Raw genomic sequence first — 27,249 nt, forward strand, 5'->3', positions numbered from 1 at the left:
GTGATAAAGCGGGATATCAAATCCAAACTCCTCCTCTTCTTCTTAGCCAGCCTATAGGGCTCCCCACCTAGGGTCACCATGCTGGCCAGGCAGCCGTTTCCTCACCGCTATGGGGCCCCATCCACTTCTGCCAGCCTCCAGCTGTCCCTGGGCTCCTGCAGATCTCCAGCTGCCAAGGCTTAAATGGCCAGGGGTGCAGCCTCTATCAACGCTCTATTCAGCTTTGCACTGTGGACTCCTCCTTGCAGCAGTTCACCAGGAGGTCTCCCCCCCCCCATCCGATGCAGATCCTGCCAGTGGGGACCAGTGGTGTAGCATTGATTGCCAGCCCCCCAGGACAGGCAGAGGGAGCGCACATGTACCAGGGAGGCTCACTGTCAATGGTGCCGGAGTGATGCCACCCCCACCAGAGCAAAGGGGGGGGGTCGTGCTGAGCCGCCTGCCCACCTTCACGGAGGAGACTGGCCGCCCGACATGGCCCTTCGTGGGTGGAGAGGAGCAGCGGGCTGTGCTGCCGTGGGGCCTGGTTCGCGCCCCCTCAAAAATTGTGCAGTTACGGCCACAGCCCCCCTGACACCCCCCCCACACCATGCCCCTGGCAGGGACTGTACCTGGGCTGGGTGGCCCCTTCTGCCCCAGTGCCAGTCCCATTTCTCCTTACTTCACCCCCCCCACCCTCGCAAATATAGCGGTTGCTACACCCAGTATTCTAAGGCAGTGTTTTTCAACCTTTTTTGGGCAAGGGCACACTTGTTTTATGAAAAAAATCACGAGGTACACCACCATTAGAAAATGTTAAAAAAATTAACTCTGTGCCTATATTGACTATATATAAAGTAATTCTCTTGAATAGGAATCAAATAAACACAGTTTTTCCCACGGCACACCAGGCAACATCTCGCGGCACACTAGTGTGCCGCGGAACAGTGGTTGAAAAACACTGTTCTAAAGCAACCAGATTAAACAATCACATCCTGAGCACGGCGTCGTTTTTTTAAATAAACTGATTTATTTGACTACGGCAGTGGCTAAAGTCGAAGACAAGCGTCCTGCAGGCCTCCAGGCTGGAACCCCAAAGTCGCCGTCCTCTGTTAAAAAGTTTCGGGAATAAGTTGCGGCGCTCTTGGGGGAGTGATGGCGAGAGCGTCTGCCCGGAGGCAGCAGAGCTGAACCGCAGGGCCAGATTAGTGAAAACACACCAGCTTACAAGAGGGGCTTGGGGTGAAAACAACCCAGCTGCCCACAGGTTGTGCTAAAGTGGCGTTAGTTAGCGGCCCCCCTCCGGGGAGGGGCATGCTGGACTCTGGCTGCCTCGTGCCAGGAGCAAATAAATTGACACAGGCAGGAAATGCCCCCAAACCTCTCCGTGGGCAAATGAAGGGCATGCTGAGGAATTATTGAACTGCGTGCATCTGCGGTCGCACTGCCCAAGCGTAGAGTTTGTAGCTGAGCGTTTGCTGCTCATACTTTCTTTAAGGTTCTAGACCTCATGGCAGTGAAGACATGCTTTAAAGGGGGGGCAGTGTCTGCTCGCCTGGTGCTTTCACTGCAGATCTTTAGGTGCCAGGCAAAAACACTCCTCTTCTCCCAGTCCTTTGGCTGTTAAATCTACAGCCTTTTCGATTGTGGGAAGGTATTGCCCCCCCTCCCACCCCCCTTTTTTACTATTATTACATATTTAGTGTTCTAGGCTGTATTACTGCCCTGTGGTCTCTTGCTGAAGGGGCGGTGTACTAATTCCAGAAATAATAATGACAAGGGCCCCAGACTAACCACACAGGAAGCTCCCACCGCTATAGCAGCTGAGGTTGAGAGGATCTGGCTCCATGGGGCAGTGGATGCTGGGGGGCAGGCCCCTCAAGAACCCTCATCCAGGGAGGGGGGCCAGCACCACAGTCGCCGGCTGCCTCTGTTTCCCGTGCGCAGAAAAGCTTCCTGGCCCCCGTCTGCCTCATCTTGCAAACTGGCGGCCCCACAGCAGTCAGAGAATCCCCCAGACAGATCTCAGAGTGGCCTGTTTGCTGGAATGAAAACGGGAGCCGTGCCGCTCAGAGGGGCTCCCGTTGGTCCAAATGAAGGTGGAGCTCTGGGTGAGAAATGGGGGTCTCATCACGACTCTCCTCCCAGCCCACTTTTGGACTGCTTTCTTCCCCTCCGCAGTGGACAACCGGACAGAATGGCCATTGTGCGAGAGCAGGGCCAGGGTAGGAAGAGCCCCCCCAAAACACTCGCCGGTCTCCTTCAGACCTTTCCTCATGAACAGAAGAGCCTGCCGGATCAGGCCAATGGCCCAGCCAGTAAAGCAACCGGTTCTCCCAGTGGCCAGCCAGATGCACCCATGGGAATCCCACACGCAGGATTCGAACACAAGAGCTCTCTCTCCCCCCTCCTGCAGCTCCCAGCAACTGCCTCTTAAGCATGGGGGCAGGGCAGAGCCCCCACATCGACCGCCTTCTCCTTCGTGGATTTTTGTCTAATCCTCTTTGAAAGCCACCACTGCCTCCTGCAGCAGTGGGTTCCACAGTTTAACCTGCTGGCCCCTTCCTTCTTTTTCCATTGGGTTTATGCTTAAGGCTCACCTATCCAGCCCTTCCTCCGTTCATGCCCTTGCTACTCTCTACCCACCAGTGCTCTTGGGGGTGGGGGAGGCCTGCTCGCAAAGTGGCCCCACCACGACCGCTGCCCTCTTGCGACAGACCCAGAGGCCTCTCCCCACACTGCCAGGCAAAGCGACTCCCTTCGCTTGCAGGTCCACCCCCTGCGGCGTCCCAGGCTCTTCCCCCCCCACCCCACCCGGTTCTAGATCTTGGGGCGCCAGCCCTTGATGAACTGCATGATCTTCTTGACCTGGAGCTTGGTGAGGCGGAAGTCTTCGGACAGGATCTCCTCTGTCAGCTGCACGAAGATGCTGCCGTCGATGCGCTCGCGCGCAAAGAAGCTCACCACGTCCTCCGAGAGCCCGATGAAGCGCAGGCAGCGGGAGACCTCTTCCAGAGACAGGGCGGACAGGTCGGCCGGAGGCTGCCAGGGCGAGCCGTCCCCGCTGAGCCGGGCGGGGGGCACCTCGACGACCCCCGGGGCCAGGTAGAGGCGGGCGGCGGCACCCAACTCCGCGCCACGGGTGACGGAGGGCAGCAGGGGGCCCAGGGGCGTCCGGAGGGCGACGGGCTCAGGGGGCTCGAAGGCCTGCTTGGCAGGGCGTGGCGGGGGCACGGGGCTGTAGCGGGGCTCGCCCTCCGGGGAGGAGGAGGAGGAAGCGGTGCCCTCAAAGGGGTCAAAGGTCTCGGGGGAAGAGGTCTTCTGCCACTCGACGGGCTCCAGCCACTCGGAGGAGGCCGGGTTGGAGAAAGGGTTGAGCGCCCCAAAGGGGGCAAAGCGTTTCTGAGGCGCCTGGGGAGGCTTCAGGCGGGGGCAGCTGCGGTAGCTCTTGAGGGCGCTGGTTTCGCCGCCCCCCAGCAGTGGGGTGGGCCTCCCCGTGGCCACGCTCAGGTCGCTGTAGGGCCACGGATCCGACCACGAGGACCCCTGGGCTTGAGGCTGGGCCGGGGGGCTGGCCAGCGGGCGGCCAGAGGACTCCGCCGCTTTGCAGTCTCCCCAGGTGCAGGGGTAGCAGTACAGGGAGTAGGAGTCGGGAGACGGGGAGCAGCTGCCACTCTGCGGCCTCGACCTGGGAGAGGAGAGGAGAGGAGAAGGGAGTCCGGGAGTCGGGCAGAGCAAGCACACAGACACCAAGCCTCCAGGGGTCAGAGGGTGCCTGGTTTGCGCCCCCCCAATGATTCTGCAGCCAGAGCCCCCCTGGCAGCCCCCATCCTATGCCGGTGTTCTAGATCGCCTTTACCCACTCACTCCAAAGTTAGCCAGGCAGGAGTTCCCTTTGCAGAAGGCAGAGGAAGCCACAAGACTCGTTTCTCCCCATAATTGCTGGAACCTATAAGCAAATAAGCTTTCTGACTGTAAGAGGTTGCCCTTGGAGGTTTTCAAGCAGAGGTTGGATGCTGAGATTCCTGCATTGCAGGGGGTTGGACTAGAGGACCTTTGGGGTTCCCTTCCAGTGGTACAATTCTATGAGTCTATGATTCTATGAACTAACAGGCACCCAGAACTGAGACTCTTAAAGCAAGTAAAACAATAGAAATACTTAACTAACTGAACAATCATGTCAGTTCTGCTAACAAACAAAAATCCCAAACAAAAATCCTGGCAACGCTCATGTCTTAAAGGCCCAGCAGGATAGACAGGCTCATTTCCGGGACTAAAGGTCTCAGGAATTCTTCCAGGGTCACCTGCTGCTGTTTCCCCCTTTTTGCAAAGCTTGAGAGCCGGCACAATTTTCTAGCATCCAGACAGGAGAGGTCCAGCGTCTATCTAAACCAGGCACCCCCAAACTTGGCCCTCCAGCTGTTTTGGGACTACAACTCCCATCATCCCTAGCTAACAGGACCAGTGGTCAGGGATGATGGGAATTGTAGTCCCAAAACATTTGGAGGGTTGAGTTTAGGGGTGCCACATCTAAACTCTGCAGCAATATTTTTAGCACCTGGATTTTTGCACCTCCAAAAGCAAACTTAGTGGCAAATTTCCAGCAGAGAAACTTCTCAGGAGACCAAGTCTGTGGCCACGTGAGGGCGCCTTTGTGCCAAGGTGAACAAGAGGAGAACCAAAATTAAAAAATTAAAAAATTCCCTCCAGTAGCACCTTGTTGTTGTTGTTCAGTCGTTCAGTCGTGTCCGACTCTTCGTGACCCCATGGACCAGAGCATGCCAGGCACTCCTGTCTTCCATTCCCTCCCGCAGTTTGGCCAAACTCATGCTAGTCGCTTCGAGAACCTTGTCCAACCATCTCATCCTCTGCCGTCCCCTTCTCCTTGTGCCCTCCATCTTTCCCAACATCAGGGTCTTTTCTAGGGAGTCTTCTCTTCTCATGAGGTGGCCAAAGTACTGGAGCCTCAACTTCAGGATCTGTCCTTCTAGTGAGCACTCAGGGCTGATTTCTTTGAGAATGGATAGGTTTGACCTTCTTGCAGTCCATGGGACTCTCAAGAGTCTCCTCCAGCGCCATAATTCAAAAGCATCAATTTTTTGGCGACCAGCCTTCTTGATGGTCCAGCTCTCACTTCCGTACATTACTACTGGGAAAACCATAGCTTTAACTATACGGACCTTTGTCGGCAAGGTGATGTCTTTGCTTTTTAAGATGCTGTCTAGGTTTGTCATTGCTTTTCTCCCAAGAAGCAGGCGTCTTCTAATTTCGTGACTGCTGTCACCATCTGCAGTGATCATGGAGCCCAAGAAAGTAAAATCTCTCACTGCCTCCATTTCTTCCCCTTCTATTTGCCGGGAGGTGATGGGAGTAGCACCTTAGAGACCAACTAAGTTTGTTCTTGGTATGAGCTTTCGTGTGCATGCACACTTCTTCAGCCTTTCACATAAAATTGGAGAAAGGGTATCAGAAGAAGTGTGCATGCACACGAAAGCTCATACCAAGAACAAACTTACTTGGTCATCTGTCAGGAATGCTTTGATGGTGTTTCCTGCTTGGCAGGGGGTTGGACTGGATGGCCCTTGTGGTCTCTTCCAACTCTATGATTCTATGATTCCATGATTCTATGGTCTCTAAGGTGCTACTGGAAGGAATTTTTTAATTTTTTATTTTGTTTTGACCACGGCAGACCAACACGGCTACCTACCTGTAAGAGGAGAACCAGCCAGAAATGCAGCTCTCCTTCCAGTCAGCTTTCACCATTCCTAGATCCTGCCCTCAGCAGCTTATGACCCAGGACCCGGTGGCTCTCCCCACATGGCCATGAAGTCCCAACACCTGACTCAGTGCTTCATTTAAAGCAGCCGGCACAAACCTGCTGCCCATTCTAGAATCATAGAGTTGGAAGGGACCCCCGAGGGTCATGTAGCCCAACCCCCTGCAATGCAGGAACCACAGCTGAAGAACGCTCGACGGGTGGCCAGCCAGGCTCTGCTTAGAAACCTCCAAGAAAGGAGAGTTCACAACCTCCCGAGGGAGACTGTTCCAGTGTTGAAAAGCTCTTCAGAAAGTTCACTCAGAATCTCCTGCGTTGTAACTCGAAGCCATTGGATTGGAGCAGGAGAAAACAAGCTTGCTCCCTCTTCCACATGACAACCCTTGAGATACCGTATTTTTCAGTCTATAAGACGCCCCCTATTTGGGGGGACTCTGATATAAGAAAATGGGGGGGGGGAGATACTATCCATGTAGAAGACGAGCCCCGATTTTGAAACTTATTTTAGAGGGGGGGGAACCCGGAAAAGTACAATATTTAAAGATGGCTCTCCTATCTCCTCTCAGTCTCCTCTTCTCCAGGCTAAACATTCCCAGCTCCTTCTACCGTTCCTCATAAGGCTTAGTTTCCAGACCCTTGATCCTCTTGGTTGCCCTCCTCTGCACACCTTCCAGCTTGTGAACATCCTTCTTAAATTGTGGTGCCCAGAATTGGACATAATATACCAGGTGGGGGACTGACCAATCGCCTTCTAAATCCGGCCTGTGGACAGTCCGGGAATCAGAGTGTTTTTACATGAGTGGAATGTGTCCTTTTATTTCAAATGCATCTCTGGGTTATTTGTGGGGCATAGGAATTCATTCATATTTTCCCCCCCCCCAAAAAAAAAATATAGTCTGGCCCCCCACAAGGTCTCTGAGGGACAGTGGACCAGACCCCTGCTGGAAAAGTTTACTGACCCGTGGCCTAAAACTTACACGAAGGAAGACTGAGCATGGGAGCACTCGGGAGCATGGAGCTGTCGCATGGCTTCAACTGAAAAGCCCCAGCCAGCTCTCGGGGGGGCGGGGGGGAGAAGCCCAGGGTCCCCTTGGGGAGCAACTTACCCATCATGCAGTCCAGGCGAGTAGTAGGAGAGGCTGGAGCTGGGAGAAGCAGCTCCCTGGAGCTTCGGGAAACGCAGAGGCACCGGAGGGCTGGAAGCGGCTGGTGCATGGCCACCCCGGGGTGGCACTGGGGGCGCAACGAGAAGGCGGCACTCCTCTCTCACCTGGAAAAGATGGAGTGGGGCGGGGGGGGGGGAGAGAGATTCATCCGCTTTCTGCAGTGGGGAGAGCCAGCTGGAAGCCAAGACCAGAGCAATCAGAAGGGCAGAACACAGACTTCTAAATGGGGGCACAGCAACAGTCCCAATGGGGGGGCAACTTTAAGAAAGAGGCATGCTCCCAAAGATGAATGCCAGTGGCGGGTGGGTGGGCAGAGAGAGGCATTTGTAGGGGAGACGTAGCAGATGGGGCCAGTTCTCCTCTGCAAGTCTCCACACAAACACACCCTCCGGCTGGGTTTACTTTCGCTGTCGGAGCTCAGTTTGGGGGGGGGGAGCTGATTAAATACACTTCCAGCCATTCACCCCTAAAAGCCCCTCTCTGCATTTGCCTTGAGAGGGAAACTCAGGGGTCACCCACCCCTTCGCCCGATCATATTGTGTCCTGATTAATTCCCCCAAATCCAAGAGGGTTTCTTGTTGTTCTGCATCTCTGCCTTGCAAAAACCCAACCTTACCCGCTGAACTGAAGTGCAGGTACGCAAAATCCCTCTTTGGGTTTTCCACACAACTGATAAGATCCTGGACCAGTAGCAGCCAGGGATGGGAGGCAGGGAACCAGCTGGCCAGGGGGTGGGGCTCACCCACTTCCCCCGCAGGGAGACAAATTCTGTGCAATCTGTCATTTCATCCTAAAACTCTGTCAAATCCTAAAAATCTGTCATTTCATCCTAAAGACTCTCCAGGTATGGAACCATGCTCTAGCCAAAAACCCCAATACTAGCCACAAGCAAAGCTCAGCAGGACAGCGGGGGGAGGGGGACGACTCCAGAACTGCCCCAACCCAAAAACTTACAGCCTAGCACTTTTGTAAAGGTAAAGGTACAACTGACCATTAGGTCCAGTTGCGGACGACTCTGGGGTTGCAGACTCATCTCGCTCTATAGGCCGAGGGAGCCGCCGTTTGTCCACAGATTGGTTCTGGGTCCTGTGGCCAGCATGACTAAGCCGCTTCTGGCGAACCAGAGCAGCGCACGGAAACGCCCTTTACCTTTCTACTTGCACTTTGACGTGCTTTTGAACTGCTAGGTGGGCAGGAGCAGGGACCGAGCAACAGGAGCAAAGGGGATTCGAACTGCCGACCTTCTGCTCGGCAACCCCTAGGCTCTGTGGTTTAACCCACAGCGCAACCCGCGTCCCATGTAGGCAGACCTCAAATTGGTCAATCTCAAAAAGGCACCACAACCACACGGAGCAGGCGGCCTGATCTTCTGAACTGCTCCCCTTTCTTGGTTTGTTTAGGGTTGCCATATTTTGAAAAGTGAAAATCCAGACACAAAAAACACTAATAATAATAATAATAATAATATTGATGTTTATGAACTATTTTAAAGAGAGATCAGCAAAAACAACACTGCCGACATGGGTTGCCCTACGTCTGGATTTTCCCAGACATTTTGCCGATTTCCACCTGGACATTCCTTCCGAATGCAGTATTCCGGGTATGTCCCCAAACCAATCCAATCAAGCTCCTCCACATCCCTGCTCCCCCTTTCCCCGCCGCCCGAGGCGTCCCTCACCGCATCAGACTTGGGCGGGACCGGGGGCGGGGCATCTCCCGCAGGCTCCTCCCCCAGCAGGCCCTGGTGGCACGGCGAGGACCCCAGGGGCGAGGCGAGGCCGGCAAAGGAGATGAGGTCTCTCTGGCCCAGGTTGGCGCTCTCCAGGCCGGCCGGCTTCCCGCTGGGCTCCGCGTAGCTCCCACGGTTCTGGTTGGTCCACAGCTCCTCGTAGGGCAGTTCCGGAGCCCGGAAGGCCGGCTCGGTCCAGTCGGGCGTCGTGTATTCCCGCTCGGTGTCCGGGGCTTCGGGGAAGAGGGCCTCATGGTGCTCCTGGCGGGAAGGTAGGAGTGTCCTCTGGCTCCTCCCCCCGGAGGCGGGGTCCTGGCGGGCGCCCCCGGAGGTGCTGTAGAGGCAGAGCGAGAGGCGCTGGAAGGAGTGCGCCAGTTCATCGCGGGCATAGCCCTGGAGGCAGAGGCGGACGCGCCGGGGGCTGGCACACTCCTCCGCCAGGTCCGCCTTGGCCTCGCGCACTGCCTTGGAGTATTCGTTGGGGTCAAAGCACTCCTGGCAGAGGGCGGAGCTCTCGCGAAGGAGCTTCTCCAGGCGAGCGTCCCCTCCGCCCCACAGCGCCCCCTCGGGGAGGAGGAAGCGGGGCATGTCCGTCAGCAGGAGGAAGTGGAAGGGGGCCACGGCGTCCCTGCGCAGGATGCAGCAGAGGACCACCGTCTTGGAGATGATGCTGACCAGCTTGTAGCAGTGGCCCTCGCGGATGGCATGGAGGTCGTAGGGGTTGCGGGGGGGCCGCGTCGGCACCGTCACGTTGACGGGCAGCCGCACCTTCTCGATGATGCTGCGGATGGTGTGCTCGCCCTCCTGCATCTGCAGCTCCAGTGGGGAGCGGGTGCTGAAGCGCCCCTTGCACTGGAAGGGCAAACTGAGGCTCTCGTTGGTGCGGTGGTTCATGCAGATGAGGCAGGGCATCTTGCCCTTCAGCGGGCGGCTGCCCCCGCCGGCACCACCGCCGGCACCACCCCCGGACCCGGCTCCACCACCACCGCCAGCGACGCCCGCCTTGCCCAGCTTCCGCAGCAATGTGTTGAAGCGCGACTTCTCCTTGGCGGCTTTCGCACACAGGATCTCGGCCTGGCCCATGAGCGTCAGCTCATCCCCGGCGTGCAGTGTGAAGTTGTACACCTCGCTGTCCTCGCTGAACTCACCCGACACCACCTGGGAGGAAAAAGAGGATCAGCCAGGAGAAGGGGCACAAATATAGGGTGCGGGTGCTGTGGGTTAAACCACAGAGCCTAGGGCTTGCTGATCAGAAGGTTGGCGGTTCGAATCCCCGCAATGACGGGGTGAGCTCCCGTTGCTCGCTCCCTGCTCCTGCCCACCTAGCAGTTCGAAAGCACATCATAGGGCAAGTAGATAAACAGGTACCACTCCAGCGGAAAGGTAAACGTCGTTTCCGTGCACTGCTCTGGTTCGCCAGAAGCGGCTTTGTCATGCTGGCCACATGACCCGGAAACTGTATGCTGGCTCCCTGGGCCAATAAAGCGAGATGAGCGCCGCAACCCCAGAGTCAGACACGACTGGACCTAATGGTCAGGGGTCCCATTACCTTCATCTTTAATACATGTCACCTTGCTGACAAAGGTCCATATAGTTAAAGCTATGGTTTTCCCAGCAGTAATGTACGGAAGTGAGAGCTGGACCATAAAGAAGGCTGATCGCCGAAGAATTGATGCTTTTGAATTATGGTGCTGGAGGAGACTCTTGAGAGTCCCATGGACTGCAAAAAGATGAAACCTATCCATTCTCAAAGAAATCAGCCCTGAGTGCTCACTGGAAGGACAGATCCTGAAGTTGAGGCTCCAGTACTTTGGGCACCTCATGAGAAGAGAAGACTCCCTGGGAAAGACCCTGATGTTGGGAAAGATGGAGGGCACAAGGAGAAGGGGACGACAGAGGATGAGATGGTTGGACAGTGTTCTTGAAGCGACTGGCATGAGTCTGACCAAACTGCGGGAGGCAGTGGAGGATAGGCGTGCCTGGCGTGCTCTGGTCCATGGGGTCACAAAGAGTCGGACACGACTGAACGACTGAACAACAACAATACACATGAAAAGGATCTAGGGGTCTTGGTGGACCACAAGCCTAACAAAAAAACTGATGCTATTCTAGGCTGCCTTAACAGAAGTCTAGTGTCCAGATCAAGAGAAGGAATAGCCTCACTCTATTCTGCCCTGGTCAGACCACACTTGGAATAAGGTGTCCAATTCTGGGTGCCACATGTTAAGAAGGATATTGACAAGTCAGAACATATGCAGAGCAGGGTGAACAAGATGATCCAGGGTCTGGAAACCAAGCCTTATGAGGAACGGTTGAAGGAGCTGGGTATGTTTAGCCTGGAAAAGAGGAGACTGAGAGGAGATAGGAGAGCCATCTTCAAATATCTTAAGGGCTGAACCATGGAAGAGGGAACAAGCTTGTTTTCTGCTGCTCCAGAAGGTGGGACCCAATCCAAGGGCTTCAAGTTCCAAGAAAGGAGATTCCAACTAAACATCAGGAAGAACTTTCTGACAGTAAGACCTGTTAGACAGCGGGAAGGTCTGGCAGTGCCGGATTTATGTATAAGCTAAACAAGCTATAGCTTCGGGCCCCACTCTCTTGGGGGCCCCAAAAAAATTTAAAGGAGAAAAAAACTGGATGTACATTTCCAAAATATAAGATAAAAAACAAATAAGATAAAACCTGCATACAGTTAGAGCTTAATAATTATTTCACTATTAATATACTTTTGAATTGTATTTCAGTTCAACAATTACTTTAATAAAATACATATTTTATTATGTGCAAATGGCTTTAGGTACCTATGAGATCCATGAATTACCATATATCATATATTCATCACAAAAGCGACAATTTGTTGTTGACAAAGGACAGCTGGACATAGAAAGGGCCCCATCACATTCAGGAGCTGAGGGCCTCATCAAACCTAAATCTGGCCCTGAAGGTCTCCCTCAGGAGGTTGTGAACTCTCCTTCCTTGGAGGTTTTTAAGCAGAGGTTGGGTGGACATCTGTCAGGGACCCTGCAGCTGCAATTGCTGCATTGCAGGGGGTTGGACTAGATGACCCTCGGGGGTCCCTTCCAATTTTACAATTCTGTAATCCAGCAGCTCAGGGTTTGCGGTTCTTTCCCCCACCTTATTATGGGCCAGGAAGGATCCCCAACACGGCTCAGCTCTTTGCTAAGTGAGCGAAGAGGTGGGATTTCAAGTAGAGATGGAGAGACCTGGCTTAGGGACTCCCCTAAACCCCTCCATCCCTTTTGCATTTGCACCCTGGGCTGAGGTCTCCCCACCCCGGTCCCCTTAAAGCACCACTGACCTTGACACTGAAGGTGATGGACTCCATGACAAAGACCCTGTCCGGGAAGGTGCTGGCCACCTCTTCCACGCTGTTGAAATACTGCACAGGCTCCCGGACATCTCTGTCCTGGTCAAGCAGCTTGAATTTCCCTGCAGGGTGCGAAACACACACCGGCTCAGTTAAGGGAGACCTGCTGCTCCAGGGGTCAGCTCAGGGGGTCTGAATCTCCTCCTCCGCAGCAGCAGGCGAGGGTGAGAGGCCGAGGAATGAGGCTGGCGGACGGAAAGGAGAAGAGCAACGCCAAAGGAAACGCTTTGCTGGGCCCGGACAAACCCAGATTTGACAAGCCCAGATCGCTGCCTCCAACGGTGGTCAGTGCCCAAGGGAGGAGACTCCTCGGCCTGAAACAACGGACACCTGGTCCCCTTGTTGGTAAGAAGTATCCTGCCCTTGAACTTGGAAGCTCAGCTGCATAGAATTGTAGAAGTTCCAACCAGGGCCGTCTTAAGCATACAGGTGAAACTCGAAAAATTAGAATATCGTGGGAAAAGTCCATTTATGTAAGCAATTGTTTTCATTAGCTACTGGAGTTTAATATATGAGATAGGCTCATGACATGCAAAGCGAGATATGTCAAGCCTTTGCTTGCTATAATTGTGATGATTTTGGCGCACAGCTGATGAAAACCCCAAAGTTGAAATGGCAGCAATTTGTAGGTTAGACAAATGGATGGCGGAGAAAGGCTACCAATGGCTGCTAGCCCTGAGTTTATATACCGTCCTATACCCGGAGGTCTCAGGGCGGTTCACAGAAGAGATCAAAACGTGTAATCAGAATAAAAACAACAACCCCCGAAAAGAGCCACATTTTAGAAGGGCACAGGACGGCTAGTGATGGCGGTCATTTCACGTGCATTGAAAGTGGGGCCGAGGAGTCCCTCTGCGCATGCTCCGTAGCCCTCTTTGCGCTGAAGACAACGCTCTTCTGTGGGGTATCCCCATGGAACGTGGCCACCACATTGCACCTATATTGCAGGGAGTCAATATAATGAATTAAATCAGCCCCCCCTCCTCCTCCCCCAGCGGCAGCAGAGGCAAACTCAGTTGCGTTTATCGGAAGGGCTCCCCTCTGCCTGCCCTTCTGCCTCCAGAAGGTTCCCCGAAGACAGAGAGAGAGAGATGGACATCCCAGAACAGAGAGGAAGCGAGCAAGAGACGTCCCAATCAATGGGTCAATCGCTTTCCAATCAATCGGAGCCGGCAGCTAAGCTTGCTGACATAGGGCTGTGTCCCCCACCCCACCCCACCCCACCCCGCCTCATGGCCTCCGAAAGCTGGAGCGCATGGCAGCCCCGACATGCCACCCGGGGGTCTCTTGGGCCTTGAAATCATCTCTTTAACTCTCAGACATCCAATGAAGATGGGAGATTCAGGGCAAATCAAAGGAAGTCCTCCTTCTTCACTCAGCACATTGTTAAACTGTGGAACTCCCGGCCACAGGAGGCAGTGATTTGCCACCAACTTGGATGGCATTTAAAGAGGACGAGACAAATTTGTGGAGGAAGAGAGGGCTCTCAATGGCTTCCAGCCACAATAGCTATGCTCAGGGCAGGATTTAGGTTGGATGAGGCCCCTTAGCTCCTGAAGGGAATGGGGCCCTTTCTATGTCCAGCTGTCCTTTGTCAACAACAAATGGTCGCTGTTTTTTGTGTTGAATATATGGTAATTTATGGACCTCGTAGGTATCTCAAGCCATTTGCACATGTTGCCATGCAACCAGTCCATGCAGAATGTAGGCACCCTTTATATAGAAAGGAGCAAACCAGTGATATTTTAGGGAGCAGGCTAGCAGGTGGGGCCCATGACTTACATCATAGGAGCCTACACAACACAAAACACGGTTGCTGTATGTAGGTTTTATTCTATTTGTTTTTTATCTTATATTTTGGAAACATCCAGTGGTTTTTTTCTGTTAAATTTTTTTGGGGGGCCCGCAAGAGAGTGGGGCCCTAAGCTAGAGCTTGTTTAGCTTATACGTAAATCCGACACTGGCTCTGGTCTCTCTCCATGGTCAGAGGCAGCAGTGCTTTTAAATATGACATGCTGGAAGCCAGAAGCGAATTGTTACCCCCCCCCCATGAGATTCTTGCCTCCTCTGGATTCCTAAAACTGGGACTCCCTAGGAACAAAGCTCTTTGCCGCAAGGATGTGGGAACTGGCTACGGTTTACTCAGCCACCGCGCAGGGAAACGGGGACCAGCCATGTTTGCTGAGAAGCCCCCTCCCCTCCCATCACTAGCCCCAGGTCCTAGGTTGCCTCGACTCCCCCGATTCCAAGCATCTCGCACCCACTTCCCAGGGCCAGAAGCCTTCTTTACTTTCACTGCCTCCCTCCCAAAAAAGATCGTGCCTTAGGCCAGGCAAAGACACCCCCTCCGCAAACATGTCTGTCTCCAGAGCCCACCCCCTCCAGCAAACAAGGAGGGCGATCGAAGACAGGATGCGCAGATGGGGAAAGCTGCTATAAGGATGGGGGGGGAGGAAGAGGCAGCGATGAGGCAGAGAAGCCCCCCCCCTCCGCCCCACCGCTATTCTGGAGACAGCTGTGTCCGTCTTCTCCCCAAGGAAGCAGAGATGTGGGAACAGGCTGGAGCAATGACAAGGCAGGCGGGGGGGGGGGTTGTGGCACCAGCTGGAAGAGGAGCAAAGGCGGGATGGGGGGGGGAGAGAGAGACTTAACACCCAGTCCGTCCCCATTTGCCCCAATTGGTCCCAGCCAGACCCTGGGAGGCCAAGCAGCCAAGGAGTCAGAGCAAGGCAGGACTGATGTTCCTCGTGCATTTAGCCACAGGTTGGGTCATATTGGCCCATGGGTGGGGGGAGGCGCACCTCCCAGCTCTGCCAGAATAAAGCGTTGGTCTGCAGGAGCCACTCCCTTGGAGAGGTGGGTGCCTGCGTAGGGGGGCTCAACTCCAGTCCCACAAGTCTTGCCCGGTATTGTCATCCCACAGTTTGCAAGAACAAATAAGAGCATCTGCTGGATCAGGCCAAGACCCATCTGGTCCAGCATGCTGTTCTCACAGGGGCCAACCTGATGCCTGTGGGAAGCCAGCAATCAGGATCAGGGCCGGATTGAGGTTTGATGAGGCCCTAAACTACTGGAGGTAATGGGGCCCTATATATGTCCAGCTGTCCTTTGTCAACAACAAATTGTCCCTGTTTTTTGTGTTGAATATATGCTATATGGTAACTGATGGACCTAATAGGTATCTATCAAGCCATTTGCACATAACAAAATATGTATTTTATCAAAGTAATTGTTGAACTGAAATACAATTAAGAAGAAGTATATTAATAGTGAAATAATTATTAAGCTCTAACTGTACGTAGGTTTTATCTTATTTGTTTTTTATCTTATATTTTGGAAATGTACATCCAGGGGGTTTTTTCCCTTTAAATTTTTTTGGGCCCCCCAAGAGAGTGGAGCCCTAAGCTATAGCTTATTTAGCTTATACGTAAATCCAGCCCTGATCAGGATCCGAGCACAGGAGCAACTGGGCTGTCCAGCAAGGAGCATCCAGGAGTAATACTGCCTCTGAGCCACCCTGGCTAGGAGCCACCAATAGCCCCCTCGTCCTCTTTTAAAGCCATCCAAGTTGGGGCCATCGCCGCCTCCTGTGGCAGTGAGTTCCACAGTCTGCGCTGCGTGAAGAAGGACTTCCTTTGATCTGCCCTGAATCTTCCAACATTCAGCTTCGTGGGATGTCCACAGGTTCTAGTGAGAGACAGCCATTTGCACACCTCCAAGCCAAAACTGGTCATGTGTGTGTGTGTGTTTCAGACAGGGGGGGGGGGCAGCCAGAAGCCTCTTCTCTCCCCTCCCTTGCCAAGAGGATGGCACCATCTGCTCGGGTTTTATGAATGGGCCAGCCCAGCAGGTTAACACGCTTCCCTGCTCTTCTCCCCTCCCCTCCTGTCCCATTGCCCTCCCCAAGGAGCAGCGATTAGCCGGGGCTCCCATGATTTATTCATCCTTGCACATCATTACCAGAGATGGGAAGCACTTAGTGGGCTCATTAAGGGCTGGGGATGATCTCAGCCCTGTTAATTCCCAACTCCCACTTGGGTCACTCTCCTCCTCCTCCTCCTCCTCCTCGGTTCAGGGCCTTCCAGACCGGCGCCAACACTTCCACCGCCCCACCCCACTGACCTTCCACACCAGGCACCTCTTCCCAACCTCTTGCAGGCCCGGGGCTAATTCTGCATTCAACCCTGCAAGGCAGGCTGTGGGTATTATTTTCACACCTGCAGGTCCAAGGAGGAGAGGGAGCAAGCTTCGAATGCCAACCTACCCAGCCCCCATGCGTGTGATGCTGCCAGTGCCAATTATTATTATTATTATTATTATTATTATTATTATTATTATTATTATTATTTACTTATACCTGGGCCCATCTGACTGGGTTACCCCAGCCACTCTGGGGGGCTTCCAACACAATACGGAGGTGGGGGGAGGACCTGGAATATTTTGTGGCCGAATTTTGGGCCACCCATACCAAACTGGGTGCCCTCCAGATAGAACTGCGGAGTTGGAAGGGACCATAAGGGTTTGTCTAGACCAGGGGTAGGCAACCTAAGGCCCGTGGGCCATATGCGGCCCAATCGCCTTCTCAATCCGGTCTCTCGGACAGTCCGGGAATCAGTGTGTTTTTACATGAGTAGAATGTGTGCTTTTATTTCAAATGCATCTCTGGGTTATTTGTGGGGCATAGGAATCTGTTCATTTCCCCCCCAAAGAAATAGTCCGGCCCACCACATGGTCTGAGGGACAGTGGACTGGCCCATGGCTGAAAAAGGTTGCTGACCCCTGGTCTAGACCAACCCCCTGCAATGCAGGATTCACAGAGGTTTTGAGCCGCAACTCAATTGCTAATGCAACTCTGGGCTGCAGAAACAGAGATCTGGTGTCCAGATCAAGGGAAGTCATAGTCCTGCTCTATTCTGCCTTGTTCAGACCCCCACCGAGGATCCTGTGTCCAGTTCTGGGCGCCACAATTTAGGAAGGATGTTGACAAGCTGGGAGGTGGGCAGAGGAAGGAGAATCAAGGGTCTGGAAGCCAAGCCTGATGAGGAACAGTTCATAGAATCCTAGAATCCTAGAGTTGGAAGAGACCACAAGGGCCATCCAGTCCAACCCCCTGCCAAGCAGGAAACACTATCAAAGCATTCCTGACAGATGGCTGTCAAGCCTCCGCTTCAAGACCTCCAAAGAAGGAGACTCCACCACACTCCTTGGTAGCAAATCCCACTGTCCAACAGCTCTCACTGTCAGGAAGTTCTTCCTAATGTTTAGGTGGAATCTTCTTTCTTGTAGTTGGAATCCATTGCCCCGTGTCCGCTTCTCTGGAGCAGCAAAAAACAACCTTTCTCCCTCCTCTAGATGACATCCTTTGATATATTTGAACACGGCTATCCTATCGCCCCTTAACCTTCTCTTCTCCAGGCTAAACATACCCAGCTCCCTAAGCCGTTCCTCATAAGGCATCGTTTCCAGGCCTTTGACCATTTGTATGTTTAGCGTGGAAAAGAGGAGACTGAGAGGAGATAGTTACAGGTAGGTAGCCGTGTTGGTCTGCCAGAGTCAAAACAAAATAATTTTTTATTATTTTTTATTTTGTTTTGAGAGGAGATAGGATAGCCATCTTCAAATATCTCAAGGGCTGTTCCATGGAAGATGGAGCAAGCTTCTTCTCTCCTGCTCTGGAGGGTAGGACTCGAACCCATGGCTTCAAGTTACAAGAAAGGAGATTCTGACTAAACATCAGGAAGAACTTTCTGACGGAAAGAGCTGTTCAACAGTGGAATGGTCTCCCTCAGGAGGTTGTGGACTCTCCTTCCTTGGAGGTTTTTCAGCAGATGTTGGGCGGCCATCAGTCATGGATGCTTTAGCTGAGATTCCTGCATTGTCGGGGGTTGGACTAGAGGACCCTCGGGGATCCCTTCCAACTCTACAATTCTAAGATTTTACAATATCCCATCAGCCCAGCTGGCAGAGGCTTAATGGCTCATCATCGTGATTCCTGAGGCTGCTGACTAAAAGGTAACTCAAATGATGGATTGTGGAGGAGATGTAGCTGGACCAAATTAATATATATATATATCTGGGACACTCAATGATCCGTGGCAACCTTGATATTATCAGCACCATGGTCTAACCAACCGAGCTATTCTGGCTGACAAAGTTGGAAGGTACCCTGGGGGTCATCTAGTCCAACCCCCTGCAACGCAGGAAATCTCAACACACCATCTCCCATCCAAGTTGAAACCACAACAGACCCTGCTTAGCTTCGCAAATGTGCTAGCAGTTTTTATCGCTGCATCATCGTCCTGCGACTGGTGGATCTGCGGAGGAATGGCTGGGGACGCCCAGCCAGATGGGCAGGGTATAAATAATAAAAGTACTATTAATTAATTAATTAATTAATTAATTAATTGCGAGGCCTGTACCACATTCTGGGTCCCTGGGGCTCCCTGGCCCCTTCCCCAGCTGACACGGGCTGTGCCCCCTCCCCTGCCCCGTTACCTGGGTACTGGAGGGGGATGTCAATCTTGGGGCCAATGACGTAGTGTCCTTCCTCCAGGCTATGGGCTGTCACTGTGGTCCACTGGCGGCAGGAGTGGATGAGGAGCACGTCCTGGTCACTGACCCCCTCCACGTACTCTCCTGTGGCAGAAACAGAGGGAGACATCAGCGCAGGGTCCCAACAATGGCCCCCTCCCCAAGGGTCCTCCTGCCCACCATACCCAGGAGGCCAGTCTACAAATCTCAGAAAGGCACAGCTGCAAGGGACCACCAAGGGCCATCTAGTCTGACCCCCTGCAATGCAGGAACCACAGTGGAATCCTTTCGGGATTCTGGAAGGTCTGGTTTACACAAAAGCTGAGATTCCCACATTGCAGGCGGTTCGACTCGGGGTCCCTTCCAACTCTATGGCTTTGTGAAAATAAAGGGGGACCTCCACGAACCCTGCACCTCACAAACAGGGACAGCCACCCTCTCAAGAAGGCAGCAACTCCCCTCCCCAGTTGGCTAGCCGTGCAGTATTACGACGACGATGATTAATTAATATAATAAATCATATCATTACATTAATACCCCACCTTTCTTCCAAGGAGCTGGAGGCGGCTTACGTGTTCTCCTTCTCATTTTATCACAACAGCCCTGTGAGGTAGGCTGGGCTGAGAGGCAGTGACTGGCCCAACTTCACCCAGGGGAGCTCCATGGGGATTCAAACCCTGGTCTCTCTCCCAGGTCACGCACTGTGCAACAGAATCCCTCTGCGCAAGATCAGAAAAGCATCTTAAAGGTCATTTACGACGACACGAGATTTCAAGAACCTCAGCTCACTTCACCAGATGCCAGGCACCTGCATAGCCTAACAGGCTGCAGATAAAAAGACGTGTTGGAAACTCCACATTCCTTACCAACCAAGTTTTACAAGCCCATCTCCCCAAAGCCATTAATAGTAGCACATCAAGGATGCAGCAAGGGCCTGCTGGATCAAGCCAATGGTCTGGCATCCTGTTCTCACAGTGGTCAAGCAGATGCCCATTATGAGAAACCCACAAGCAGGATCCGAGCGCAAGAACTACTCTCTCCTCCTGGCATTCAGAAGCACTGCTTTCTCCATCTGTGGAGGCAGATCCTGGCAAGTAGACATCAATAACCCTCTCCTCCTCCATGAATTTGTCTGGTCCTCTTCTAAAGCCATCCCAGTTGGTGGTCATCACTGCCTCCTGTGGCAGGGAGTTCCACAGTTCAACTCTGCACTGCGTGAATAATAATAATAATAATAATAATAAATTTTTATTTATACCCCGCCCTTCCCCGCCAAACCGGGCTCAGGGTGGCTAACACCAATAAAATCACAACAAAAACATACAACAATTCATTAAAATACAGATTAAAATACAATTTAAAATTTAATCTAGACTGCAGCCTCCTTTTTAAGTAGCCCACCAATCACACCAAAAGAACGAAACATCAGGGTTAAACTGAAACCAACCCAAAGGCTAGGTGGAACAGCTCCGTCTTGCAGGCCCTGCGGAAAGATGCCAAATCCCGCAGGGCCCTGGTCTCTTGTGCCAGACTGTTCCACCAAGTCGGGGCCAGTACTGAGAAGGCCCTGGCCCTAGTTGAAGCCAACCTAGTATTCTTGTGGCTCGGGACCTCCAAAAAGTTATTATTTGAGGGGAAAGTCTTTTCTTTCCTCTGCCCTGAATCCTCCAACAAAATTCACAAGGACTTTCATACCACAACAGCCAGCTGATAAAAAGACCTAGCGCTTCCCCCACCAAGCCAGTTTTGCAAGCCCCGCTCCCCAAACCATTAAGGGAAGCAGATTGATGCCACACCGAGGATCTACTCCACGCCCGAAGTCTGTGGGGCTGCCTGGTTGCAGGACAGCTGCATGGCTGGCTGAAGGGGGCATTTGCAAGGGACTGACAGCTATTAAAACTCCAAATGCCACAACCCACATGCATGAGGAGCGGGACATTCGCAGGGAAACCAAAATGCTTGTTTGCAAAGCTACTGTACTACCAACCTTACTGTATGCGAGTGAAACGTGGACCACTTATAAACACCATTTCCAACTCCTCAAAAGATTCCATCAATGGTGTCTCCATAAAATTTGACACATCACTTGGAAAGACAAGTGAACTAATGCCATTGTACTGGAAGAAGCAAAGATCACCAGTGTCGAAGCCATGATTCTTCAACATCAACTTCGTTGGACTGGTCATGTTGTGCGGATGCCTGATTATCGCCTTCCAAAGCAACTACTCTATTCCAAACTTAAAAATGGAAAGCGTAATGCTGGTGGTCAACGAAAGAGGTTTAAAGACTCTCTCAAGGCAAATCTTTAAAAAATGTAGTATAAACACCAACAAGTGGGAAACACTGGCCTGCGAGCGCTCCAGTTGGAGAACAGCCTTTCCCAAAGGTGTCGTGGGCTTGGAAGACACTCGAACTCAGGACCAAGGGGAGAAACGTGCCAAGAGGAAGGCACGCTTGGCAAACCCTCACCGGGATCAACTCCCACCCGGAAACCAATGTCCCCACTGTGGAAGGACGTGTGGATCCAGAATTGGCCTCCACGGTCACTTACGGACTCACTGCTAAAACCGTGTTCATGGAAGACAATCTTCCTCAGCTGAAAGTGATCGCCAAAGAAGATCAAAACTCCAAATGCCACAACCCACATGCATGCAAATCCATCACTCTCCATGTCCGAGGCCAGCCTCCCAGGAAAGCGCAGGGGGAATTTGGAGGGCAGGACAGGTAGCCAAGCCAGCGGCCTCTCTGGCCTCCCCGCCAGCGCTCCGGATTGCTCTTCCGACAGCGGGGCTCATCCTCTGCCTCCTCCCCCCCCCCCGGCCAAGCCCAAGGGAGCAGGCCTCTGCCTCTGGCTGCCAAGAGCGATGCACGTTGCCCTGGAAACATTTTGCTCTTTGTTCGCGCTCAATGGCCAGAGCTCCAGCCCAAAGGCCCGCCTGCAACAGCCGCCTTATTGACACCAAATCCGGGACGGAGGCCTCCCGGAGAGGAGGCAGAGTGGGCAAACATTTCAGAGGTACCCCCCTCCCACTGCCCAAAGACCACAGCTGAGGAGCAGAGGCCCCACCCTCGGAGACACCCTGTGCCTCTCTGCAAGAGCCCTGGCCCCTGGGAAGGCAAGGCCACGGCCAGCTTCAGGTTCAGCTGAGAACGATAGAATTGCCAAGTTGGAAGGGACCCCCGAAGGTCATCCAGTCCAACCCCCTGCAGCAGAAATCACAACTAAAGCACGCCTGCTTTTAGTTTTCCATTTCAGGCCCCAAAACTTCTTGGGCCAGTTCAAGGACTGCAAGTGGCACCCAGTGACCTTCATTCAGTTGGTCACTAACCTTTCAGAGGCTCAGAAAACTTAAGGGGATCACCACCGCCAGTAGACAAACGATTTCAGAATGTGCAAGACACTTCATTTACAACATCCCTTCAAGGTAGGCCAATAATGTCATCTCTGGATCGCAGTGGGGAGGCAAGGTTTGAGAGAGACAGAGGCAGAGAATGGTTTGCGAAAGACCACTCCCAGTGACCGTATGGGCACTTTAAGCTGGGGGGGGTGTCCCTTGTGGCTTTCAGGTGCTGGCTCCCTCCCTTAGCCACAGAATGGCCCACCCAGGAAGGATCTCCGTCCCACCTCCCTTGAGCCCCTTTGGATCCCTTCCAACCCTATAATTCTATGATCCCAGGGCTTTCTCTGCGGGAGAAGTAAGGTGGCCGGTCTCAGGGGGTGGGGACTGAGCCAAGGGGTGCTGGGAGGCCAGCTGTGGCCTCTGCGCTTCCCCAAATGGACACCCCCCCCCCACACACACACGGTAACCAGGGAAATCCGCTCCGCTCCGCTGGAAAGCCTTGGCAGCCATCACACTGAGGAGAGGATCCCTTTGTAGGGCTGCAGAGGGGTGGAAAGAGGCTGTGCAAAGGGGGGGAGAGAGAGAGAAACGGACACTGCTTATTTTGAAAGTTAAAAAAGCCAACACACCCCACATTCAGCCAGACAGAACAACAGAAGTGCAAAACTCTTCACTGAGCAAAACCAAAGAAAGCAGATTCCCGGAGGCACCAGCAAGCAAGGAGACCCTGCACACTCAACACCTCCTTCCCAATTCAAATCTGGGCCAGGATCCCGCCATGCTAACCTTTAGCTGAGATACCTGCACCGCAGGGGGTTGGACTAGAGGACCATAGGGGGTCCCTTCCAACTGTACGTATGCTGGGGAGCACCTGGGAAGGGCCCAACTAGTCAGGAAGCTTCTGTCCAAGAGTGGCTAGCAAGATGCTTGCAGGAAGTCCCTTGCCCCCAGCAGGGAATGAAGGCATTCGGGGGTAGACTGTCTTGGAACCTGGAGGTTCAAGTCAGCAATCATTGGTTTGAAAGGGAAATTAGATACATTAAGAGCAAGAGGTCTGACATTGACTAAGTGAGTGGTCAACTCTACATCATGGGGCGATGAGTTCCATCGGTTAAGCCTGTGCTGTGTGAAGAAGTATTTTACTTGGTCAGTGTGGAAGGGGGAGTGGTGGTGACCAAGTCGAATGGCTTTGAAAGGGGACAGAACAAATTCTTTTTATTCTTCTCTGTGTAGATTAGCTTGCATTTTATTGTACTGTGAAAAGTGTTAATAAAACTTTATATAAAAAAGAGCAAGTCAGTGACAAGGAAACTGGAAATCCGGCAGCTGGATGGGAGAAGGGAGTTGGAATGAAATTTCCTCTCCTGCCAATCTGGGAAGTCTTTAAAATAATTTTATAAAAAAAAACAGGGGGCATGTTAGAAAGGCCCCTCCGCCAGTAGTCTTAAGCATCAAACCTTTGAACCCAAAATATTAACCAGAGGATCCACCGGGTGCATTTCTCCACAGCTTTTGCACATATATCATGAAAGAGACACTTATCGATCCTACAGCTGGAGAGGAAGCCTGCGGTCATCTAGTCCACCCTCCCCCCAGCAGTGGCCTTCCTCACCTGAAACCTTTTTCCCAAGGGAAGGGGAAACCACCTGTGCTGGGAACAAGCTCCAGCTGTCGGCATCAAATATCTGAGGAGCTGCTACATGGAAGATGGAGCAAGCCTGTTTTCTGCTGCTCCAGAGGGGAGGGCCCAATCCAGTGGATTCAAAGCACAAGGAAATCACAAGTGAACATCAGGAATAACTTTCCGTGGAGCAGTCTCCCTCCGGAGGTTGTGGACTCTCCTCGCTTGGAGGTCACCTTTCAGGGATGCTTTAGCGGAGATTCCTGCATTGCAGGGGGTTGGACTGGATGACCCTCGGAGGTCCCTTCCAGCTCTCCAATTCTATGATCCATGGATACCTGGTGGGAGATACCTCCTTTCTGGCAGAGGTATCAAGCATCAGAAGCTGCCTGTGAATAACTGAGCAGAGCCTCCCCCTTCCGCTCTCTCTGCTGGGCATCACCAAAGTCCTCCGGTGCCACAGACCCAAGTTTATCCAAACTAACCCTGACAAAACTTAGCTGGTGCCACTGTGCAGATGTGGACTAGCCTAACTTGTCTGATCCTTTTTCAAAGCCAACTAGGTGGTGGTTGGTGGTGATCACTGCCTCCTCCAGGACGGAGTTCCACAGTTTACGGTAACTGTGTGCCAATGGATTTGATAAACTCAGTAGAAACCCACAATGCCAGCTTGCCCGGAAAGAAACAAGAGGTTGGGAATTCTGCGATTGCAAGAGGACGGCAACAACAGCTGACCAGGCTGGCACAGAGAAGAGAGGAGGGCGGCCCTCGCGCCCCCCCCCAAGCAAACAGGCCTGAAGGCTGGACAGAGACAGAAAGTGACATCTGTCTGTCTCCCCTGATCTTGGGGGCGGAGGGGGACAGTGCCCAGGGCCTCATCCTGCTGCCTCCTTTTCCAGCAACCAGACAGCTTGGGAAAGAGAGAGAAAGGGGGGTGGGGTGGGGGTGGGGATTGTATCGTCTGCTGTTGTTTCCCCATCCTTCCCCCGCTCCTGAAATTCATTCACTAGCAGTGGGGGGGGGGGAACAGAAAAGAGACGAGCCGGTTCCCCCACCGCATTAGTATGCAAGACACCACCGACGGCTCAACTCCCCATTCTTCTCACGGTGTACAAAACCCGAAGCCAGCCGGGCAGCCTGCCACGGAAAGCGCCCCCCCTTCCCTCTGAAGGGCGGACATCTGCGGGCAAGCCCTCCCCAGCAATCACAGGGAGAGAAAGTGGGGCAGCGGGAGGGAGTAGGGTGACTCTAGGGCGTGGGGAGAGAAAGAGTTACCAGGAGATGCGATAAAACCATTAACACACGTCCCCCCTCACCCCACCCAACAGACAAACGCACCAGTTTCCAAAGCAGAAGTTTCACATTGGCACAGGGGACCCCCCACACACACACACAAAAGACAAGCCCAGGCGGGTTAGGAAAAAAGCAGATTACAGAAGCCCCGCACCAAGACGAGAAAATGCTTCCCCCAACAGCACGGCAGAAGGAAGTGACAGGTCGCCTTGTCCCAAAGTAAAATATACGCGGGGACGGGACTCTGTGGCGCCTGGTGAAAAACCAAGAAGGGAGACGAGGGAGAGTAAAGATGGAGATCTTCCAGGTAGGACGAGGACCTGGGGGAGACCCAGGTTCAAACCCCCACTCGGCCATAAAACTCACTGGGCCACCTTAGGGACCCGGCCGCTGCCTCTCCTCCTAACCTACCTCGCAGGGTTGTTGCCGCGGGGATTAAATGAGGAGGGGGACCCCCTTTCACCCCCCCTCCAGCTCCTTGGAGATAAAGACGAGATGCGAATGCAATACAACAAATACAGAAGCCGCCGAGAGCGCGTTGCTAAGCTGCTGGTCGGTTCGCGCCCGTCAGAGGCGCCCCCGAGGTCAGACGTGCGCCTCGCTTCGGGTCGGGGGCCGCGCGTAACGAAGCAGCAGGAGAAGGTCCCTCTCGGGGCTCCTGGATCCGTCCCCGCAATGCTCCTGAGCTGCAGGGGGAACTCCGTCGAAGTGCCAAAGGAGCAGCCCTCCCTCCCCCGTGCCAAGCGCGCGCTGCCCGCGGAGACGCACCGGGCCCGGGGCGCACAAGGGCCGGGAGGCGGCACTTGGCCACGATGAGGTCGAGCGGCAGCGGCGGCCCGGAGCTCCACGCCATGCGGCCCAGCGCCGCCGCCAGTCGCTCCATGCTGACCTCCGCCGCCGCCGAGGCATCGCCCTCCCTCCGCCGGAGACGCGCCCGAGCAGCCGCCGCCTCGTCCGCCCCGTCGGGGAAGCAGCAGGCGAGCTCCTTTCGCGCTCCGGACGCCGCCGCTGCCGCCGGGCTGGCTGGCTGGCTGGCTGCTCCTCGGGATGGGATGGGCCAGGCACGCCCCCGGGAGGGGCCGCTTCGACGCCGCGGCCGCGCGCGCCGCCCCTGCCCCTTACTCCAGGGGAGACCTCGCACGCTGGCTGCGGTCCTTGCAAAGGAGGCGCCCGCCCCGCCGCGCGGAAGGACAAGCCCCCTCCCCAGCCTAGAGGGGCGCTCAGGGGCCGCAGGATTAGCATGTTTCTCTTTGGATGGCTTGCCTGCGTTGCTTACACCATCATCATCATCATCAATCTATCAATCAATTAAAATTACTAGTTTTATCTTGCCCAGAGCAGCTCAGAGACTTGCAAACAACACCCCACAGAGGAGTGGGGAGCTATTGGTTTGTGAGAAGGGGTCGTTCTTGTTTTTATTATGTGTTTTGTGTTCTTCTCTAGTGAACCACCCTGAGATCAACAGAAGGAGGGCATTATTCGGATTTAATAATAATAATAATAATAATAATAATAATAATAATAATAGCCAAAGCCTGGGGGGGGAACTATGTCAGAAACATCCCACCCACTTCCAAAAGGCCACCCCTAGTTAAAGGCCTGACAAGAGAGGAACGGTTTTGCTTGTTTGCAGCATTTGTATGGAGATTTTTGGAGAGTTTGTGGAATTGATTTTCTTCTTCTCATAGTTGGTGTTTCCATGTCTGCTTTATGCCATGAAGTGGTCTATGGCTGTGTTTAATAGGGGAGTATTTCCCCTTTATTTCTGCTTCCTGCTCTTTAACCGATTTCTGATCTGACCTTTGTTTATTCTTGCCTTTGTCTTCCCCCATTTCCTCAAAGGAGCTGGAGGTGGTGTGCCTGGCTCTCCCCCACCTCGTTCAGTCCCCACAACAACCCTGCGAGGTGGGTCAGGCCGAGAGGGCCCCCCCCCCTGTGAGCTTCATGATGGCCGAGTGGGCATTCAAACCCTGGTCTCTTCCAGGTCATGTCTGATACTCCCATTGCTACACTGGCTGTCACTGACCACTAATTCAGGAGACAAGGAACTTTGATGTGCCTTTCCTTTGAGACAGAGTTCTGTGCCCTTAGTCGAAACAAAATAGAAAATTCTTTTCAGTAGCACCTTAGAGACCAACTGTGTTTGTTCTTGGTATGAGCTTTTGTGTGCATGCACACTTCTTCAGATACCCTTAAGAAGCTTAAATCCTGCAGCTTCTGCCTCTTAAAACCCACTTAAAGTTATCTGATTAATATTTGTTCCAACTTTATTGTATGATCCATTTTCTCCCCTTGGGTCTCTCTTTGTTTATTGTTCTCAGAAAACAGGCTTCCGTAGTAACACTGCCCCAGCAGTGGTATTTTGGGGAGCCTGGATAATCACTCTGTTCTAGACATAGGCCTAGGCGGGAAACATTTTGCAAGA

At 53.3% G+C, this 27,249-nt stretch overlaps 1 protein-coding gene across 1 annotated transcript; it reads right to left on the reverse strand.

The window, feature by feature from the left end:
• Positions 1 to 2,700: 2,700 nt before the first annotated feature.
• GAREM2 (GRB2 associated regulator of MAPK1 subtype 2) lies at positions 2,701 to 25,842 on the reverse strand. The gene is made up of 6 exons (XM_033145240.1): positions 25,593 to 25,842; positions 18,534 to 18,674; positions 11,970 to 12,100; positions 8,600 to 9,808; positions 6,862 to 7,025; positions 2,701 to 3,667 (listed from the first exon to the last, which is right to left on the reverse strand). Exons 1-6 carry the CDS (start codon positions 25,705 to 25,707, stop codon positions 2,800 to 2,802), a joined length of 2,628 nt encoding a protein of 875 aa, XP_033001131.1. The 5' UTR covers positions 25,708 to 25,842; the 3' UTR covers positions 2,701 to 2,799.
• Positions 25,843 to 27,249: the final 1,407 nt, after the last annotated feature.

The sequence above is a fragment of the Lacerta agilis genome, chromosome 3, assembly GCF_009819535.1.
Source record: "Lacerta agilis isolate rLacAgi1 chromosome 3, rLacAgi1.pri, whole genome shotgun sequence".
Taxonomy (NCBI): domain Eukaryota; kingdom Metazoa; phylum Chordata; class Lepidosauria; order Squamata; family Lacertidae; genus Lacerta; species Lacerta agilis.

Coding starts and splice junctions, on each gene's coding strand:
- GAREM2 (XM_033145240.1), bottom strand. CDS start 25,707: ATGGAGCGACTGGCGGCGGCGCTGGGCCGCATGGCGTGGAGCTCCGGG. Junction 18,675..25,592: donor CCTTGTGCGCCCCGGGCCCG/GTGCGTCTCCGC, acceptor TTTCTGCCACAG/GAGAGTACGTGGAGGGGGTC. Junction 3,668..6,861: donor TCGCCTGGACTGCATGATGG/GTAAGTTGCTCC, acceptor CTCCTCTCCCAG/GTCGAGGCCGCAGAGTGGCA.